The following is a 20,914-nucleotide window of genomic DNA, read 5'->3' as shown; positions in this document are numbered from 1 at the left end:
CTGGGGAAGGGGTGGGGAAGACAAGATTGAAGATCATTCAGAAATTTCAATTGTCTTTATATGGGTTGAATTAAATTGAGATGTTAATATAGGGCCAGACTCAAATGACACTCAAGAGTTAATATAGGCTCTGATGAATGGTTTGATGTGGCACACAATGGAAGATGAGGACTCCAGGATGACTCTCAGATTTCTGATTTGAGAAACTGGGTGGATAGTGATAGTAGTAACTAAAATGAGAAAATAGGAAGAACATGCAGGTTGTTGGTGTTTAATGGGGCAGGGAACCCAGAAGGATGACAAGGAGATAGAAGAGGTATGAAGCACCTGTTAAATACAGAAAGATGTTTAGATGAGTATTTGGAAAAATGAGCTTGGAGCTCCAGAATGAGGTCTGAGCCAGAACAACATAGATTTGGAAGTCACCACTGATAATTAGTAAAGCTCATGGGAGAGGATGACATCACTCAGCAGATCAAGCAGAATAGAAAGAGAAGATTGAGGACAAAACTCCAGGGAAGCCCGGCATTTACAGGGTGAGAGAAGCAGGAAGTTGGAAGAAAAGAATTCTCTTGGTTGGCCAAATAAGTGAGATAATCACTAAAAACTGTCCAGTGAATTTGGCAACATGTTATTGTCACCTTGGCAAGCGCATTTTTAGTGGATCGATGTCTAGAGGACTCAGATTGCAGTGTCCTTAGGAAGGTAAGGAACTGAAAACCATAAATGTAGAATATTCTTTCGAGGCTTTTGTAAGAAGAGGAGAGAGTAGGAGGGGTAGTTGAAGAACTAAAAGATTTTTATTTTTTACTTTTTGTTTATTTTTCCAGAATGAGTAAGTTTTTAGGTTGGGAGAAAGAAACCAGTGGAGAAGGAAAAATTGAAAATTGATGAAACAAGATCCTTCAGTGAAAATCTTGATAGGCTCAAAGCGTAAGTGGAATCATTAGCATTAGGCAAGAGGAGATAAGAACAGATGTTCCGGGGCCCACATCTCCCTTTATGTAAGTAAAATCATTGTTTCTTGTACTTTATCTTGAGTCTCGGCAAAGATGGAATGTGGATCAACATCTTTTTCTATTATTAAAACAAGAGAAATACAAATCCCAGGGTCTAAATTTCTACTCCTCTCTTAGCCATTTAAACTCCAATTAAATCTTTTGTAAAAATCACCTTTAGTTAGAATGATCCAAAAACTATAAAAGAATTCTCCTAGGTATTGCTCTTTAGGATTTCCCAGCAAAACAGGAATCCAGAGTTCATTGACGGCAGGGTTGCTAGGCAACCATATAATTAACATTACCTACCAAAATGGCCTGACACAGGAAATAGCCTTACTTTAAGTGCAAATGTAACTCCACACTTCATTTTGCTCCCTCCCCTGTCCCCCATAAATTTGGCGTTCTTTATGAAAGAGAAAATTTGCCATAAAACACAAAGGATATTTATTTTCGTAACACTGAAATTTGTTAAGTCATTTAGCCCAAGATGCAAAAATAGTACCTATGTCCATTCCAGAACAGAAAACAAGAGAAATTCTTAACAGTTCTTATAGTGATTTTATTTAGAAACATTCCTATCCATTATACATATGCATAATGTTTACTGCTAGAGAAAAACAGAAAAGATTTGCCATAGAGTATTATAGAAAAAACTTAAGTATGAACATTTTTTAAGAGCTTCAAGGGATTATTTTCTTGAGCATAGAATATGAGAAGGTAATTGAGAAATATATTATTTATGCTTATATTTATTATTAAAATTCTCGATGATCATGTACTTTGTGTAATACTCTGAGATTTATAACATTTAATGCTTACCGACTACCATTTTTTTTTTTTTGGAGAATAGTATTTCTAAGATGGATTATGATGATTGGGGAAATGAAAAGAGAGCTAATATTGATTGGGTATCCACTGTAGTCTGGGAAACTTGTCTACATAATCTTATTTATCTCCAAACCTGTGAAATAGTTATTTTCCTTAGCTATTCAATACATCTACATTAATTAATTTAGGGAGAGCGAAACCTATTGAAGTTGTTCTCAGGTGTATGTTTTAGATCCAAGATGAAGTCTCTCTTTTTTCCATGTTTTTAGTAGGGCATCCCTTAAACTTTGAAAGACTAAGTGATCTTTACTACTTAAACCTTCTCATTACTCGTCATTCTTTAAACTCATTGAGTACATTCTAGTATATAACTTCTCAAATAACAAGACTAAAACAATTTTAGTAATGAATCTGATGTCCTTTATTTAAGAGAAAATGATCCATGGATGGGGAGAGTACAGTGCCTCACAAGCAGTAGAATGCTCTTTCCGAAGGATTTGGGGCAAGACTTTTATAGAATGTTAGGAAAGGCAATATGGAAACGGAGCATGATTGACTAGGAAGCTGGAGATTTCCTTAGAAGGCTAGCAGGTCCTATTTTCTAGGGTAACTGTAAGCAGCTAAAGCTGAACCAGATGGTTGTGATTGGTGTATGTCAGGTTTCCTTGGCAGGTGTTTCCTAAAAGTGCAGTCTGACTTAGGTTTAGATTTGTGATGTGGGCTGGGCCACTGTGGCAGCCTCCATTTTATGGGTTCCAGAATACAAATTAACTTTATCAAACTGCTTTCTTACTAAGCACTGTCTCCTACCTGGACTGCTTTTTGACTCCCCTTTTAATACTCTTATTTTTACGCTGTCTTTGAAGCTCTCTACCATTCCGTTTTCTTATCAAGCCCTCCCCAACAGTCCCAAAATTCCCTGATTGTCTGGTGTGCTGACCTTTAAAGCTCTAAGACCAGTAACAAATCCAGCTTATTTTATCAACTGACAACACATTCTGGAACCCTGGTGGGTCAACAGATATGATATCAAGTCCTCCTATGGAGACCTCAAGTTCTAAGACTAGAAAATAATCAAATGAATAGAAGACCTGCTAAGCCAGGTAAGTACCAATGTACGCAGTATTTTAATTAAAGCAAAGAGTACAGTATTACTACTAGATCTTGAACAAAAAGCCAATGAAATCTATAAGTGAACATTTCATGCAATGAAATCTGAAGCTGGCATTTTACTTCTCTGGCCTACCAGATTAGAACTCCGGTAAAAGCACAAAACTCTGGTTAAATTAGACTGAAACAGCTCGAATGCCTGGGCAGTCTAAGTAAACCATAATCTAAGCCTGTAAGTGCCTGTAAAACAAAACCTAAGTACAACTAAGCATAGTTAACTAGGCTTGAAGCTATAACCCACTGATAATTTCCTTGCTTTGCTTCTGCCTTTTCTGTGGAAAAGTCTCCCCAGCTCCTGTCAGCGAAGTGCTCCTAACTACCCCGATGGAATGAATTTTTGCTCAAATAACTCGAAATTTTTAACTCCATTCTATAATAACTAAGGATTGAATGAATATGAGGCAGAAACTTGGTGAATACTACCTCAGATAGATAGATATTGATGACTATTGGTGACTGTCTTCTCTGCCCTATGAGATAATTTGTTGCAAAACACACTTTCATTCACCTTCTCAATTAGATTGTTCTTTCTCAAGGCAATGGTCTCTTCTTCGATGTCTTTGTGTCTCTAATGTCTATATCAAGAACCACTCAATATATATTTCAGGTTGTTGACAATGGTTGTTTTGATATATTCTCTCTAGGTAAAGGTTCATATACTGTAATCTATAAAGTCACCTTTCTTCACGATCTAGAGAAAGAGCTTTTGGAACATTAAGTAGCATCTACCTAGAGGTAAACAACTGGATTCTCAAAGGTGTGTGTTTACTTCTGATACATTTTAAACAGGCATTAGTTTCCCACATACCCTCTTTATCTAAATGTAGATGAAAAAAGGCTGCTGTAATAAATTATAATTTCCTTACTGGGCAGGTCATGGTGGGTAGTCACATCCCAGACATATAACTTCTTTAGTGAAAGGTCTTTAAACAAGCCTTGTCCATTGTTCTTGTACATCTAGGTTAACACCTTTGAGATGCAACAAGTAATACCCCTCAAAAGCATAACTACGCTGAAGAAAGCACATAATCTTGTTAACTATCCTATAATTCAATTCCTGCTTTGCTTTCTCACACCCTCTGCATGATCTTCCTTATGTTCCCTCCTTAATTTCAAATGCATAAAAGAAGCTGCAAAACTTATTCTCTGGAGCATTTAAAATCTTGCTACATGGCATATGTCGTCAATTTGGCTCAAATAAACTTTTATAAAAATTCTCTACAGGTTTGGATGTTTCTTACCTTGATATAAATAAAGACTTTATATCTGAGATAAAGTTGTGAAAGTCAAATTTGCATCCAAAATGACATAGAGCTGCCTTTAAAAATACATTTCACTAGAATTTCATTCCAAATGAATATTCAAAGATAGCCATACAAAATTAAGAAAATAAATTGGTTTTAGTATAGTAAAATTGATTTCACTATAGTTTCAAGAAACTTGGAAAATAAAATGTCACACTTGGCAAACATGGCCATAAAGATGCACTGAGGTGGCTCATTCTTATCTCCTATAACTTCTGATCAAAAGTTAATGCCTACGTGACCTACAGTTGTATTTGTTTGCCTCAGTTACAGATTGAAATATAAATAAATTTTACTGTGTTAACGTGAATCCACTGGCTAATAAAAAAAGCATAGATTTGAGGACTTTGCTCCCTGTTTACTCACAAAAATTATCCTAAACTGAAAGATGTTTGGTGTGCCTTTACTCCCCTCTGCTGGTAAATTCTAAGATAGCACTTAGGTTTTTTTTTTTTGAAATCAAATTGATAGAAATATAAATTGTGTTTTTAAAACATTAAGAGATAATGTTGAAATCACAAAAAAATGTATTCAATATTTTTCTAAAATTCAATTCTTTCAGTGTGAAATATTAAATATTATTTTCTAGAACAAATCCTTAGTCCGTATAATTTGTTTCTAGTGTCCAGCTATCTTTCCCCCCACTTATATTTAAGGCATGGTCAAGAGAATGGAGACACAAAGAATAGAAAGAGTGTATTTAGCCATTAAGACTGAATTCATTTACAAATTGAAATAGCATTACACCTTGTTTATACTGATCCATATATATTATAAAACATTTGTACATATGTATATCTTATTTTTTTCTCACAGTAATACCATGGAGTAGGTGTGCACATTCTAAAATATAGAACTTATTTTTCCTAAAAAGCAAAAAGGATCACTGTGTTCAGCCTCAGTTAAATTCTGAAATAGGCTCATTAACTTGGCACCTCCAACTGTTGCGTTTTTTGCCATTTTTTCTATAAACCCTTTTCTGTTCCTCAGGTGACCTGTAGTTTCCCTTTAGAAAATAAAGTATCTGAAATTTATTATAAATAAAGTATCTGAAAATTATTCAATGTCTCATCTCTCAGGATAATTTACATTTTAAAAGAAAATCCGAACTAAAGCCAAAGCAACCAAGCCCTAAGAGAAAATTACAGAGATTAGTGAGGGAGATCTTTTTAAATAGAAAGGTACTGTTATCTTTCAAATCGAAAGGTGGTGGCTTTTGAATCGAGGCTGCTTTCAAGTTCACCAGTGTCTCCCAGGAGAGGTGTCACAAGTGTTTTGTGATTCGGACTGAGCATGGATTTTGGAGCAGGCAGATCCAGCCCTGCCATTTAACAGCTTAGGATCTTGTATGATTTTTTAAACTTTTTTAAACCTCAGCTTTCTCATCTGTAACACCCACTTCCTAGGGCTGCTGTGAGGGTTAATGCCTCACATGCTGTATACAATAAATGCTAGTTCCCTCTGCCTCTTCCCTTGATGGAGCTCCTCAGATGGCAGAGTAATTTAAGTTTTGCAGAAGGTTAGACAGTAACACCACTAATAATTTTAGTTATGAGATTTTATAGGTGAATAAGTTCTTTCCTATGTAATTTTTCATAGGAAGTATTTCTTAGAAATAGTTCCAAATCAGGCCCCATAGCTGCTTCACTCAGACCTCCTGTAGGTATCGAGGACTCTCTTCAGGATGTGAGATATCTACATAGCTTCATGTTTCTTTCTGACTACTCTATTCGTGGTCTGTGAAGCCACTATCTCTAGTTAACAAACACTTCTGCTTGGTGTAGTGCAGAGGAATAGAATCTGTGTAGAGTTGTTCCTGTTGCATGGTCCATGGAAGGACAGGTCATGCATTTGAGCCAGTCAATAGAAAAGACCCAGGGGATCAGCTGCCCAACATCCTTGAGAAACCATCAGCACTCCCTTAGCCATTAGCCTGGTCTCAAGTGTGTGAAGATATCTCACCAGCTGGTTCTGTTATCACCCATCTCTTGTCTCTCCTTTCAACTTCAGGGGAAATTCCAAAGCAATAACAGTTCCCCATCACATCGGGTTCCACACAGAATTCTATGAAGACAGAAGATAGTTCAATGGATTTAAGATTGCTGGCAGGGGTTAAGCGAATCCACCCCCTCTTTTAATTTTGGCCATAAAAATGCACTGAGGTAATTCATTTTTCTCATCTCCTATAAATTCTCATCAAAAGTCAACACATTAGGATTTTAATGCTTCATTTATTCTGTGGATTATAGTAATATACTTTACTGCCATGACCTTTTCAATATTCTGTAATTTGCTTGACTGAGCCTGAAGCTCTCCTTTGTTTATAGCGTTATTGATGTCCACAGGAGGAACACGGAATAAATAAACACAATAAACTCTTCAAGGGAATCTTGCAAAGTAGGGGAGGGGTGCCATGTCAATCTAGCAGGGAAATGGGGATGCTTCCTTTTCCCTTATATTAAAAGTATGTAAGTGAAATTCAGTAGAGAATGCCTTTGTTCAGAGGAGCAAGGAGAAAGGATCACATTTGAAAGACCTTGGAATAGAAGTCTATCCACACAGTAAGGCACACAGGGTAAAGACTCTAAACTTTCAGCATTTCATCTAGATGTCAGAATTCTCTGAAGGCTGAGACTTCTGACTTTGTACCAGCTACAAATACCACTAATCACAATAGTTAATATTTTTGAGATTTTTAATGTACCAATTCTAAAATGCTAAGAATTCCACATGAGTCATGTTATTTGAGATGGATACTTTATTGATGTCCATTTTACAGATGAGGAATTTGGGGCTCAGACAAGTTAGATAACTTTCCCATAATTAAGTGGTAGAGCTGGAATCAAACCCTGGTCATCTGACTTCATTCCCCCAGTGGCCATAAAAATTTACAACTCAGATTTTGTGCTGCAAGGAATATAGCTGACTCACAGCTCCAGCTGTTAGCCCTCTGGATTTACCGGAGGCATTTGTACCATGGGCTGCTCTCAGTCAATGACTGAGGGTTACTAGTACTGGCCCATTCCTATTGGATACAAGACTCCTCCAACATGTGATTTTAAGTGAGGATCTCCCCATTAACTTGGCCCAAATGTCTTAGAACTGTGCTATAGTACAGGTTCTTTCTACTGAATCTTTCCTTCCCACCTCCCCATTAACAGGTGTCACATGACCTGTATCATAATCTACAGGTTCTTCCTGGCTGCTCTTGCTTCCTCCCATTTATCCTTCACAAGCACTTCCCCCTCAAAATCTCTTGTACATCTAATCACGTCTTGGTGTCTGCTTCTTGGAGGACCTAAACAACACACTAATCCTGCCTTAATTCTGGAGAGTGGCATAAACCTCCCTATCCTTGTCTGCTTACCTCAAAGGTCAAGCAAGAAGTGATGTTGTAGGTTGATGGACTGTCTTGTCTTTGAAAGGTCTTTGATGATTTCAAACTATTACTTTCCTATACCCACTCATTTTCCTCCTTTTAATAATAATAATTAATAATAATAAAACATATATGTTCTATAATTATGTCCAAATTTCTTAGCTCTGGGAGACCACAGAAACATTTGACTAAACCTTGGAGACAGTTTGAGTGCAAAGATAGGAAAGCCCACCAAGTAGCAGTCCTGAAGTCTTCTCTATGGGTTTACGTGAACAAGATGCAGAGTGCATCAGAGCTCATTTCTGAAACACCAATTACCAAGTACTCTGAAATAATGAGAGAAAAAATAATTCAGCAGTCAAATACTAGGAAGTGCAACCTAACTCCCTCCTCTTAATGGTAACTCCCAGTGCACAGTGGTGTATTAAAGGCCCCTAGAGATCGCATGGCAAAGAAACTAGTTTAAACTCCCACATTTATTTGACAAGGGGTCTACTTTTTAAAACTCCACAGAACTAGGAATCTGGAGTCTGTGCACATAGCCATGTTGGTATATAGGTTTTCCTGCTTCCTCTCGTCAAATTTAGATTCTTAATTTTTATCCTCAAAAATTGGGGGTTTTTTTTTGCTTTGTTTACCCCACTGTATAAGAGTGGCAGCTGAATCCCTCATAAAATTCATTCAAAAAGCACTAAATGAGAACTTTGACACTCAAAATTCTGGGCTACACTTTGTAGGAAGTAAACACGAACTTGGCTCCTGCCTTCTTAAGGGACTTAGACCTTGAGCAGGAAATGTAAGGCATGTAAATAGATCACTCAATAGCAGCCCTAACGTAATTTCATCCCGGAAAGGAGAACATCCTGACGGGGTCGCAGACGTTTGAGAATGGAAAAACAGCGGGAACAAGAACTGGATATGCGCAGTAGTGTTCGTCAAAAAGATAACCAAGTTTTCAGCAATGCGCGAGCCCCAAGCCGGGTTCCTCTCGAGTGTTCCCTAATTCCATTTCCCACTGAATAAAGCTTCTGCAACTGCCATCTCCCGCACACTACTCTCTCATTACAGGTTTTATTTGTTTTATTTAATTATCTATGCGCTAAGATTTGAGCGTCACCATCTGTCCCCCAAATATGGAACAGTTTCCATTGCCAAAGTTCCTACCAAAGGCCCTCAGTTAAGTTACTAAAAATCAGCGTTTGTGAATCCTGACTCAAGTTGTCTCACCTCGGGATCCGTAGAAGCAGTTTCTCTGTAAGAGGGCCTTCAGCCTCCGCCAAGTTCTGAAAAGATGAGAATGAGGTGTCTATCACATTTCCCCGAATATATTGTCTTAGGCGCAGGCCAGGTGTATTACAATACTCTTTATAAAGTATTTTTCTCCAAAAATGTGGCTATAAAGGAGGAAGTGGGACTCATCTTTTTTTCACATTTCTTAGTTTTTCCCGTCATTACCGTTCGTGGTCTCCCCTTCGCCCGCACCTCACTAGACAGGCGACATCTGGCCACCCCCTGAGGTCCTGATTTTGAAAAGAGGAGCGGGCCAATCAGAATGCGGAGCGCTGTTTGGCGCTGCCATTTGAGCCTGGGCTGGAACTGAAGGGAAGACATTCACAGTGGTTCCGGTTGTCGCGGGGGCGGTGGGAGAGGAGGCATGAGGAGTGCTGATTAGCTTCAGTGAGCGCACCAGGATGTGCAGGCCGGGGGCTGCAGGCAGGCCGAAGGGGGAGGGAAGGAGCAGCCTGTGAAACGGGGTGACAGTGGCGACCAGCCCGGGCGGGGACCGGGACTGGAAGAGACGCTTGAGCAGCCGGCTGGTCCGGCGGCTGGGCTACGGCGGAGGCCGCGGGTACAGAGAGAACATTCAGCTGACTCTGCCAGGGCAGGAGGGACGAGAAGAGTCGTCCTTACAGTTAGAGACGAGGGCAAAGTCAGGTTTGGAAAAAAGGGAGTCTTAGGAAGTGGCCGGAAGTGGTGAGAAGCTGATAACAGGCGTTGGTACAAGGGTCAGAAAGGATCAGAAAGAAGGGAAGTTTGTGTAAGTAGCTGAAAGGGTCGGGTGGCAAGAAAGGTCTGTGTAAGTAAAGGAAAGGTGAGGTGTGACTAGATAGAAAGACTAAGAAAAGACGGTGGGTGGAAGTGGATAGAACTAGGAAAAAGTCGTGGAAGTGGCTGGGGTCCGGGAGCGGAACAGTGCTAGACTTGGCCGGAAGGCAACGGAGCAGAGCGCAAACCTGAGAGTGTTCGGAAATTGGAACCCTTGGTGGCGAACGGGTTTCAGGACTCAGATTCTGCCTCGGAGAGTGGGCGACGTGCGGGGCATGTGGGATCAGAGGCTTGTGAGGTTGGCCTTGTTGCAGCAGCTTCGGACTGTCTATGGCATCAAAGTCAAAGGTGGCGGTAGGCAGTGCGATCGCAGGAAACATGAAACAGTAGCCACGGAAACAGTGGTAAGTTCTGGGGAAGGAGATTTAGGTTAAAAAAAAAAAGAAGAAGAAGGCACACCCCGTACCAGCACTTATTACCAGATCATGCTTAAATGCTTGTTTGTATAGATCCAAAAGCGAATGTGGTTGTGTGTCTAATTCAACTCAGATGGTTTTAAAGAATGACATTTTTGATTCTTTATAGGTATTTTTGGTCACTGAGAGAAAGTTGCACGGTTTTTCAGCCTTAGCAGCTTGATGTTTTGAACTAGATAATTGAGGAATGGTGGGTAGCTGTCCTGGGCGTTGAAGTATGTTTATCAGTATTTCTGGCTTCTACCCACCAGACTGTAGCATCTCCCGTTTGTGACAATTTAAAAAATCTCCAGATATTGCCAATCTCTTGTATTTTGAACAAGTAGCACATGGGAAGGGAGACAAACAGTATCCCACCACCGCTGTTGTAGAGTAAGATTTGGAGAGGGGCAAAGAAGAGCAGTACATTTCCTAAAATGAATCAGTAGATGAAGAGGTGTGACAGAACATTAGAAATAGGTTTCAGATAATGCCTCCATATACACTCATTTTCAAAAAAAAAAAAAAACTTCTTGGCTGTATCATATTTGGAGACATAAAGCTTTTTTTTTTTTTAATGAGTAAATTGAGAAGCCAAAGTGGCATAATTAAAAAGCTGTTGATGATTTTTGGGTGGTCAAAGTAAGGGTATTTTGAATGAGATTTTTATATCTACTGCACCATCGATAATTTCATAAAATAAATTGAACATAACACATTTTAATTTTAAATTTACCTATCGTACTTTCTAAGTACTTAGAGATGAAAATAAAATTAAATTGCATGACTCTTAATTTATAATTTCTGAAAGATAGTAAGTACTTGGAGAAGAAAACTATTGACAATTTATATACTTCTTATAAATTTGGAGAAATTGTTTTTGTTGTTTGCATCGTAATGACAAGATACTTGTTTATACTTAAAAGCTATAGTGGTTTCTTTGGATTGTAAAACTGGCTTTCCAAGATCTCAAATATAGTTGGTTTTGTGAGTATATGAAAGAATTTGTACATGGGTGGTTTTTTTTTTTCCACCTCTTAAGAAAAAACTGACACCTGTCTTTAGAGTCAGACCTGAGTTTGAATCCTGCTCTACCCATGTTAGATTTGGGACCTTGGGCTGATTGTTTAATTTTTCTAAGCTTCAGTTTTCCACTCTATAAAATGATAATAATAGTATCACTTTTGGGGTCGTTTAGGGGATTTAAAAAAACATTAAGATCTGTAGATAGGACTAACACAATGCCTATCACAAGCCACTTATTCAACTAATGATAGTTGTTACCATAAGTGGTCTGCATCCTAGTTGATAGTAATGGTAGAAACCCTAAAAAAATATTCTAATGAAGAACTACACAGCATTGTAGTGTTACATGAATGGTAATTGTTTGAAATTGGTGTTACAGGATTGGTAATTGTTTGAAAGCTCGATTTCTTTAGTTTTTTGGTGTTTGTTAGCAAACGATAGTACTAGCTAGTACTTTTTAAAGAAAAGTACTAGCAATGATTTTAAGATGATATTGTAAGTAATATTTCAATCATAAAATTTAAAAAGCATATTATTTTATGAGGTTAAATTATAGCAGTTACTTGTGAAGCCAAGTATTGAGTAATGAGACTGAAGGAAAAAAAATCACCCTGAATTCTATTTATGTATGACATTTTTAGACTTATAATCAGCTTCAGCATCTGGTTTATTTTTGTATTTTGTTGGATTGCACAGTATCAGGCAAATTCCAATTTACCCAAATAAGGGATTGCCCATGCTAACAATTTTTTTTTTTTAAGTAGCTCACCTTAAAATGATAATCATAACAGTAACCAATATTCTTTAAATGCTTACTCTGTGTCAGACACTGATATAAATGTTTAACATCGTTTATTCATTTAATTCTTTCTACAACTATGACTTAGGACCTATGGGAGGATACTGAGACATAGAGAATGTTAATTTGATCAAGGTCACTTAATAAGTAGAAGAGCCAGGATTTTAAAATCTGGCAGTCCTGCCTCTAGGAACTTGCTTTCTTAAGCACTGTACCACACTGTCTTTTCTATAACCATCAATTAAATGGAGCCAGATGCTTGAAAAGGACTAATAACTCTGTTGAATCATTAACAATGTCGAATGATTTCTTATTGTAAATATAAGGTTAAATAAGGTGCTCTTAAAACATAATTGCTTCTAGAGCACTCATGGAGAGCGGGTGCATCTAAGCTAAATTAACATTTATGAGATTAGATATACCCACTAATTTAATTTTTTGTAAGAGACATATACAGGCTTCAATTTATTTGTTTAAGTCCAGTGATAAACTACCACCTTTTTAATCAGTGACACATTTTTAAGAAGCTTGAATGCATGCACAAAACTAGTGGCAAGGTGTGTACAAACATGCAAGTTAACCAACATGCAAATTTATACTCATGGGATCTTCAATGTATTAAAATTTAAATGTGAGTACTACATTTGAATATGACTTTTAAAAGGTGGTTTTCAAAATAGTTAAATGAAATTCGAACTAAATGTTTTCAGAATCCCTACCATGGGTCCATCAGAACATAGTTTGAATAGCAATTTTCCATAGAGTGTGGAAAAGATAATCAGGTCTAAAAATACCCACTTCTGAAATAATTTTAGGAAATTCTCAATGAGTGACAGGAATTACCATTATCAATCGACTTAGCCCTTTGTTCAAATTAGTATTTATGAGGTGACTGAAGGAAGATATAAAGTCGGTATTTATAAAATCAGCATTTATAAGGCTACTGAAGGAACTGGTAGTATTTTGGAGAAAATATTAGTGTTTTGAGCCAAATAAGATTAAGATTTCCTGATTAAGCACCAACTAGATTGATTTTCCTTTATGGCATTGGAAACTGATGGAATTTATCAAGATTAAACAGTGACTTAATCTTTAGCATCTATGTAGTCCCAGTACCTAGCATAATGTCTGGTATATATAGTAGTTACTTTTTACCAAATGTACTTGAAATAATTGTTTTCATTGTCTTGATTGATAGTTTATTTCTGCTTTTTGTTTTTATTTCCTGAGGTTTTTAACTTGCTTAGTGTTTATGAAAACTTATATTATGCCTAATATTTGCGTTAGAGTAACTAAATTTGTCATTTTAGGGTAAAATATTTGGAGTACCTTTTAATGCATTGCCCCATTCCATTGTACCAGAATATGGACACGTTCCAAGGTAAGCAAAATTTGAAATGAAGAATAATTATTTCAGACTGGTGTTTGAGTGTTTAAAAATAGGTGATGGACTCACACATTTGTTTTGAACTAGCAAATGATTTAATTTCTTAAGAGTAATGTAAAAGTTTTTTAAACTTTTACACATTTTAACTTTTAATTTGTATTCATTTCCAGGATTGAATTTTAAGGTTCAGAAATGAATAAATGTTAGAAAGGCAATTATTTTTGTTTTATTAAGTTACAGTTTTCAGTTCAATACCAATTCTTTTGCCACAATTTTGATTATATTCAGTAATATACTGAATTACCAATTCAGTTGTAATTTTGATATTTTTTGTTGTTTTTAGAAATGTTAGATAAAAGTATATTTGGGCTAAAGTATAGGAGTACTTGTGAATATAAATTAGATAACACCGAAGCTTTTCTCTGTCACTTACTATTTATTTATAAATAACCTTTAGACTAACTGCATCAGAAATTACTAAGGAAGTTTACATCTAATGAAAATAGTTTAAAAATGCACAAGTAGGGTTCATTCTGGCTATTCTAGTCCAATAACCTAGGTGTTTGATACATTGTCCAGAAGCATTTATTGAACACCTTGCTGCTTTAGAACCATTTTCTCTCAGCCCATAGGTCTAGATTCACAATCTTCATAAGGTTTTTTCTCACTCTTTTGCTTTTTAAATGACCTATCAAATGTTCATTTGTAATTTTCAGCATTTAGAATTGCAAAGTCATATTCCCAGTAATAAGAACTACATCTTTGTTGCCTGCTTTAAAAGAAAAAAAAACTGTCAGTTAACATCTATGACATTCAGCCACTGTGTACCAGTAGAATTCTATCAGTTGCTTGCAGCTGACATCTGTTCTACTTTGTTGGTACCGGCTGTTAACTAAGCATCTAAAGCCAACGTTGTTCAAAATTGTTCGATATAAAGAAATTAAGCACATACCTTTAAATATGAGAAGGATTCTAAGGATTGGGATATATCCGGCTTCTCTGACAAGTAACGTTAGGTTGAGAAATAAAACCTTTCCTTATTTTTGAGCTAATGTAGTAGATGGTAGATATTTTAAGCTGTGTGTGCTGTGCAAGCTTACACATGGAGAGAGAATAAAGAAAAGTAGACGGCCTTAGAGCCCTGGGTCATCCTAGCTCGTGGAGGTCTGGCAGAAAAAGGATCCAGAAAACGAGTTAGAGAAGAAGCAGTCAGGGAGTCAGCAGGAAAACCAGAAGAATAGTGAAAAAGTATTTTCAGGATGAGCAGGAGGTAATCAAGTACGTTAAATACTAGTAGAACAAGCAAGATGAAGACAATGAATTGATCATGGATTTGACAAGGGAGAGGCCCTCATAGCCTTGACAAGAGCTGTTTTGTTGGAATATTGGGGATAAGAGTTAGATTGGAGAGGGTACGGTAGAAACTGGGATTTGAAGTAGAGGCAGTAAAAATGACAAATCCTGTGCTCTCAGTGGAAACAGGGAAATGGAGTAGGATTGAGTGGGCTCATTGAAGCTGTTATGGGTAAAAAGATGAGTCTTAGAGAAGAATTTAGGAAGCCAACAACCTTTCATCACAGGGATTACAGGGAATTGTGCAATCAGAGCTTCTGAAAGGAGTGTAGTGCCTGGTCTGCTGATGTACTTTGGCAGAATAATAGGATTTAGAAAGGTGTGTATCTGGCCACCTGAAAAGATTTCTCTCTTTCAGTTTTCTTGTTGATGCTTGCACATCTTTAGAAGAGCATATCCATACAGAAGGGCTTTTTAGGAAATCAGGATCTGTTATTCGTCTAAAAGCACTAAAGGTAAGCATATTCTTGAACTTTAATTTTTATTTTGTACCACATTTTGATTTAGTTTTTATGATTGAAAAACTTAGAAGCATTACATGAATTATTGACAGAAATTGAATTTGCAAATATTTTTTATGTCAGAAGAACTTTATTTTTCAAAAGAAAATGTATATCACATAATGCCTTTTTTTCAGTTTTATTGAGGTATAATTCATTTAAGATGTACAACTTGATGTTTTAATTTACATAAACATCATGAAATTATCACAATCAAGCTATTTATGTCATGCTTCAAAAGAGAATTTCAAATTCATGGTACTTGTTCCTATAAATGGAAAAAAAAACTTGCAAAATTGTTTTTAGCCTTCTAAAAGGGAGATATATGTATATTAAAACAAGAATTAAGAGAAATTTATTGGAGAAAGCTCTTTAGAGTATAAGAAAGGACACTATTTGCTATGTACTCTTAAGCTCTCAAATGCTCAAGATTATTTTATTTATTTCAGAATAAACTAGACCATGGTGAAAGTGGCCTGTCTTCTGCACCTCCTTGTGATGTTGCAGGACTTCTTAAGCAGTTTTTTAGGGAACTGCCAGAGCCCATTCTTCCAGCTGGTTTGCATGAAGCACTTCTCAAAGCTCAACAGTTAGGAACAGAGGAGAAAAATAAAGCTACATTGTTGCTCTCCTGTCTTATGCCTGACCACACAATTAATATATTAAGATATTTCTTTAACTTCCTCAGGAATGTTTCTCTTAGGTAAGTGGTACTTAAAAGTCTTGAGAAATGACTAGTTAAATTTACCCTTTAGATAATGAATTTCATTTGAAATGGAAAATTTTTTAAAAATATATTTCCTTACTATAAGAAGTATACTCTATATAGTTTAAGAAACAAACGATTTGATATTTCTTCACTGTCTTAGAGTCATCATTGTGAATGCCTTAATGGCTCATCGATGCTTATAGGATTTTCATCCAATGAATAATTTCAGATTACAGTGTTTTTAAAATATTTATGTTTTGTTTTTCAAATTTGTCCCCTTTCCTTGCTGTCAGTGAGACTGCTTATTCTAGACATACTTCCTTCTAATACTTCAAATGTTCTGTGTGTGGATTTGAACATCAAATAAACATCTTCAGTTTGTATGGAAAAACAGTGTGGGCTCTGGTTTGCATAATTTTTCTGATACATATTTAAGCCTACAGAAGCTGTATATTTCTCGTTTATTATTTCAAGCCAAATCATGTAGATGGGTAGATAAAGGGGAACTGTATTTTCACTTTTGTTTGACTGGTAAAGTAAGAGGTCTTCAAAATTTAATACATTATTTTAACTCTGTATTTTTATCTTTGGCTCCATCTCATAAAATTATTTTTCATTTAAGGTCTAGTGAGAATAAGATGGATAGCAGCAATCTTGCAGTGATATTTGCACCAAACCTTCTTCAGACAAGTGAAGGACATGAAAAGATGTCTGCTAACACAGAAAAAAAACTACGATTACAGGCTGCAGTAGTACAGACTTTTATTGATTATGCATCAGATATTGGTAAGATGTACTTGCATTATGAAGCAATGAGATTTGTTTAAATAAGGGAGATCCCAGCTTCTTCCAAGTGAACTATGAAGACAACTGTTAAGAAAGTTGGTGTATACTATTTAAGCATTTCAAGGGGAATAAGAGGAAAAATCTTAATTGTGACATTTTCCTTTAGGGCATGTTCCATATTTCGTCCTGGAGAAGATACCAGCTATGCTGGGTATTGATGGTCTCTGTGCTACTCCATCACTAGAAGGCTTTGAGGAAGGTGAATGTGAAACTCCTGGTGACTGTAAGAGAAAGCGAAGGCAAAGTGTAGGAGGTAAGTGGCAGTGACAATCTGTTTTATGGCAGTACACCAATTTTCTTTTATCTGAAATGCGTTCGAACATAAATATGCAGAAACTATGGTGTATGCCTTTTTGGTGCTTACAGCATAGTTGGAAAGACGTGACATGCATGTGAAAAGTAAAAATGACAATACAATCTAATATTGTGTCATATCTTCAGCATAAAAAAAATGTGTTCAAAGGAGAAAATTCCCAGTTTGTAATGATTGGGAACGCTTCAAATAGGAGTTCAAACTGTACCTTTTTGAAAAATGGGTAGAATGTAGGGAAACTGAGTGGAGGTTCAGAATGCTTATCTCCTAGTCCAGTGGAGAAGGATGCTATGAAAAAAAGTTTCTGTAAAGAAGAAGTAATCAATGTCTGTGTCTGTAAAAAGACCAGCATGACTTGATTGAAGTATTAATCCTAAGGATTAGGATGATATATGGTGACCTCAATGTCAGGCTAAAGAATTAGAATATTAAGCTAGGTATTAAGAGAACTATTGAAGGTTTATGAGAAGAGACATAACATTATTAAAATATTTCAGAAAGTTTGAAGAATTGAGACTTGGAGGTAGGGAGAAAAATCAGAAATGTGTGCAATAATCCAGGGGTGAGATCATGATTTGAAAAGTGATATGAATTAGTTAGGAGTATGAAGTAAATGAAGGAACATTACTAAGGAAGAATAGAAAAGACCCAGAGTTCCATCATGGTGAAATCAATTATAAGACTTCTTATCTCCTTGTCGATCAAGAAAGCTGTCTATAGGTCCTCTGATTATCTTAGGAAATTTCTTATCTTTTGAATTCAGAACCAATTGTTATTAATTATACCATTTCTTTTTTGATCTATTGCCTTATATGATACTGCCTTCTGTATCTTCTTTGCTTCCTTTGTAGATTTCTCTTAATGCCTTCTTTGTTAGTTTCCTAGGGCTACTGTCACAAAGCACCAGAAACTAGGTGGCTTAAAACAAAACTTGAGTACAGCTGCAAAGATTAATTACCAGTAAAATCACATTTATAAGTACTGGGAGTTAAGACTTAAACATATATTTTTGGAGGACACAGTTCAACCCATTAAACTTCCTACTCCAAAAGTAGATATTCTCGGACACAGATTATCTTTATTACCCTCTTTCCCTTTATGATTTCATTTACTCACTTTCATTAATCTCATCTCAATAAATCTGCCCTGCTTATTGCTGTCAGTGAACATTGTCTCTATCGATTTTCCTATTTAGAAAAAAAGTTCACCTTGCTGCTAGTGTTCATTTAACATCACATATAGGAATGCTACATTTTCTAGAATTCGACATTTTCAGTGATTGAGAATTATTATATTTTGTAAATGGAATTATCACTACTAAAACCAGAATGTTATAAATAGAATGATGTCATTTGTTTCCAAAGACTATATACTAGAGTGATGCGAAAATAGTAAAAGCAACATGTTTTGTGGCAGACTTTGGGGAGGGTAAAGTTAGGACTAATCTGCAAGTTTTGTTGGGATAAATGCTACAGTTGCAAGCACTGCTAGCAAGTATACTTGGGGCAAACGAGAAATGGGGTGTTCCTCACTGTTATCTCACAAATGTCATTTCCACTTTAGTAAAGGCCTACTAGGCAGGCACCTTCACTTCTTGCTTTTCCTTCACCTTTTAAGATCAGCATTTCAAAATGATGTTTACCCTCTTTAAACTGTTTCAGCTTGAATTCCTTTTGCTATTAAAGGCACATTCTCTCATCCCTCAGACCTTAAACAATAGGTGCCTACATCTTTACCATCTATATTCACACAATTTCCAAGTTCCATAGATTCTATCCAGTGTTTACTGCATCTTTACTTGGTCTTTGTGCCTCATCTTTGAATCTGCCCTGCTTATTGCTGTCAAATCTGACATTCTTGATGCATAACTCTAAATCATGTATCTCAACCATATAACCTTCAGAAGTTTTCATTGATAATAGTGATACTTATAGCCAGACATTAATTGGTTTTTCACAGGGTTGCTTTAGCATGCCTTTGTACTGTTTCTTGTTTCTCCTTTATGCAATCTATAATTTAGTCAAACTATTTTTTATGGTTTTCTAGATACTTTGTTCTTTTGCTTATACCGTTTATTGATAAAATGTTCTTACTTCCACCTACTGCTTTTGTTGAAAGTATATCCAGTTGTCAAAATTCAGCCCAACGTGCCTTGTCAAACAAGCTTCCCCCTTCCCTTTTTTTAGTGGGAAAATAATCTCTTTTCTTTTCCTACATTATATAATATTCTAGACTCTAGTTTTCATATGGTTTTATATTTATTTCTTGTGCATGATTCTCTTATTTAATGCTCTTTGGAGATAGAGACCATGTTTTATATATTATTGTATCCAACACAGTGCTTTTTGTATTGAATAGGCATAAACTACTGAATGAATCCATAAGTCAAGTTACCAGTATTTGGCTTAAACCCAGAGGTACTTTATTCACTCAAACAAATTATGATAGGTGTTTAGGAACTCTAGACCATCAGTGTTTACTTTTTATGTTATAGCTAGCCTTCTATTTTTTTTGCATTTGACTTTGAAATACCACAAATATCCATGTGATCCAATTGCAGTTACTTTGAAGAATCTTGGGACTTCTTTTTAAATTGTGGAAAAATACATATAATGTGAAATTTACCATCTTAACCATTTTTAAGTGTATACTTCTGTAGTGTTCAGTACATTCGTGCTGTGCAGTCAATCTCCAGAACTTTTGGTATTTGTTAAGTGAGTTAGCTACTCTAGCTTAATTTTATGCTGGGTATGACAGTTCTCAATAATTGTATTGTCCCAGATTCTACACAAATTCCATGAGCAAACTTGTAAAATAAGCAAGAGGGATTTGGTCTATCATAATTTTCTTGTTCTTGCCTGTGTATGTGAGTGTGTGTGCACGCTTCTCTCTATTGTCACTGTGTTAACAAGTGTCTTTCATGGATAGAGATGCACTGCTGAGCTGATATAATATGATGCTGTTCTTTGCATGGAATTTCCTGAAATGTAATAAGCTCACAAGACTATTTAAGGGATTGAGACATAATTTTTCCCTTTCTTTAAAGATGATCTGTACTTTGGCACATAAGGCAGTCAGGATGGTTTCAGATTATAGAGGGAATAGTTTGTCTTTCTATTCTCCTGATTTTGCTCTGTTGTTTTAATTGTGTGTTATGTGCTGAAGCTGAGTCTGTTGCTTGGTTGTTTCTTCTCTCTTCTGCTCAGCTCTCATTGCTCTTTTTTTCTTTTTTTCTATTTCTCCTCTTCCATTATAAGCTCATTTTTCTGTCCAGGTGCCATGAAGGGCTTGATTAGCCATTGCCTGCCAGTTAGAGCATTGCCTTAAGTGACTAAAATGTATAATCTGATACAAACTTAGATGTTCAAAGACCACAAATATCAATATGAATTATTAGTGAAAGAGAGGTAAATGTTAAGTTATAACTGATTATATGATTATATATGCCTTGCATTTCAGATTTTGTTAGTGGAGCACTAAATAAACTTAAGTACAGCAGAACACCCTCTATTACACCTCAACAGGAAAAAAATGGTAAGTATTATTTGTATTTATTTAAATGAAAATTTCTGACTTATTTTGATTTAATCAAATCTAATATTATTTTCAATGGAGATTTTGTACTGTGTTGTGACATTGCTAATACTTTGGATAATGAACCCAAAATTGTAGGTAAGAATTTCTTTTAGATTTAATTTCTTTACTCTTCTAAATCATGCTTTTCTGTTGCTTATAAGTTGGATGCTATTGAATATATGAAAGTAATTCAATCACATTTTTGTTTTAGAACCAGAAGTT

The 20,914-nt window shown here is 36.0% G+C and overlaps 1 protein-coding gene and 1 long non-coding RNA gene across 3 annotated transcripts in view; one reads left to right on the top strand and one right to left on the bottom strand.

Annotated features, from left to right (window-relative positions):
• Positions 1–7,043: 7,043 nt before the first annotated feature.
• LOC111736257 lies at positions 7,044–8,953 on the bottom strand. Its single transcript, XR_002779138.1, has 2 exons — positions 8,910–8,953; positions 7,044–8,008 (listed from the first exon to the last, which is right to left on the bottom strand). It is a non-coding gene; the product is annotated as an uncharacterized LOC111736257 (long non-coding RNA).
• Positions 8,954–9,254: 301 nt separating this feature from the next.
• The window catches only part of ARHGAP11A (Rho GTPase activating protein 11A), a 22,312-nt gene continuing 10,652 nt past the window's right edge, over positions 9,255–20,914 (top strand). Inside the window, exons 1-7 of one of the 2 annotated variants that reach the window (XM_011354867.2) lie at positions 9,255–10,132; positions 13,319–13,389; positions 15,107–15,203; positions 15,698–15,951; positions 16,580–16,743; positions 16,910–17,056; positions 20,576–20,650. In XM_011354867.2, the coding sequence (XP_011353169.1) occupies positions 10,004–10,132; positions 13,319–13,389; positions 15,107–15,203; positions 15,698–15,951; positions 16,580–16,743; positions 16,910–17,056; positions 20,576–20,650 (937 nt within the window). In that variant the 5' untranslated portion in view covers positions 9,255–10,003. The remainder of the gene's footprint in view (positions 10,133–13,318; positions 13,390–15,106; positions 15,204–15,697; positions 15,952–16,579; positions 16,744–16,909; positions 17,057–20,575; positions 20,651–20,914) is intronic. The other variant, XM_011354866.2, reaches the window with a different exon arrangement.

The sequence above is a fragment of the Pteropus vampyrus genome, unplaced genomic scaffold (genome assembly GCF_000151845.1).
Source record: "Pteropus vampyrus isolate Shadow unplaced genomic scaffold, Pvam_2.0 Scaffold19, whole genome shotgun sequence".
Lineage (NCBI taxonomy): Eukaryota > Metazoa > Chordata > Mammalia > Chiroptera > Pteropodidae > Pteropus > Pteropus vampyrus.
Note: the sequence above shows the minus strand (reverse complement) of the source record. Positions and strands in the feature narration are given on the sequence as shown.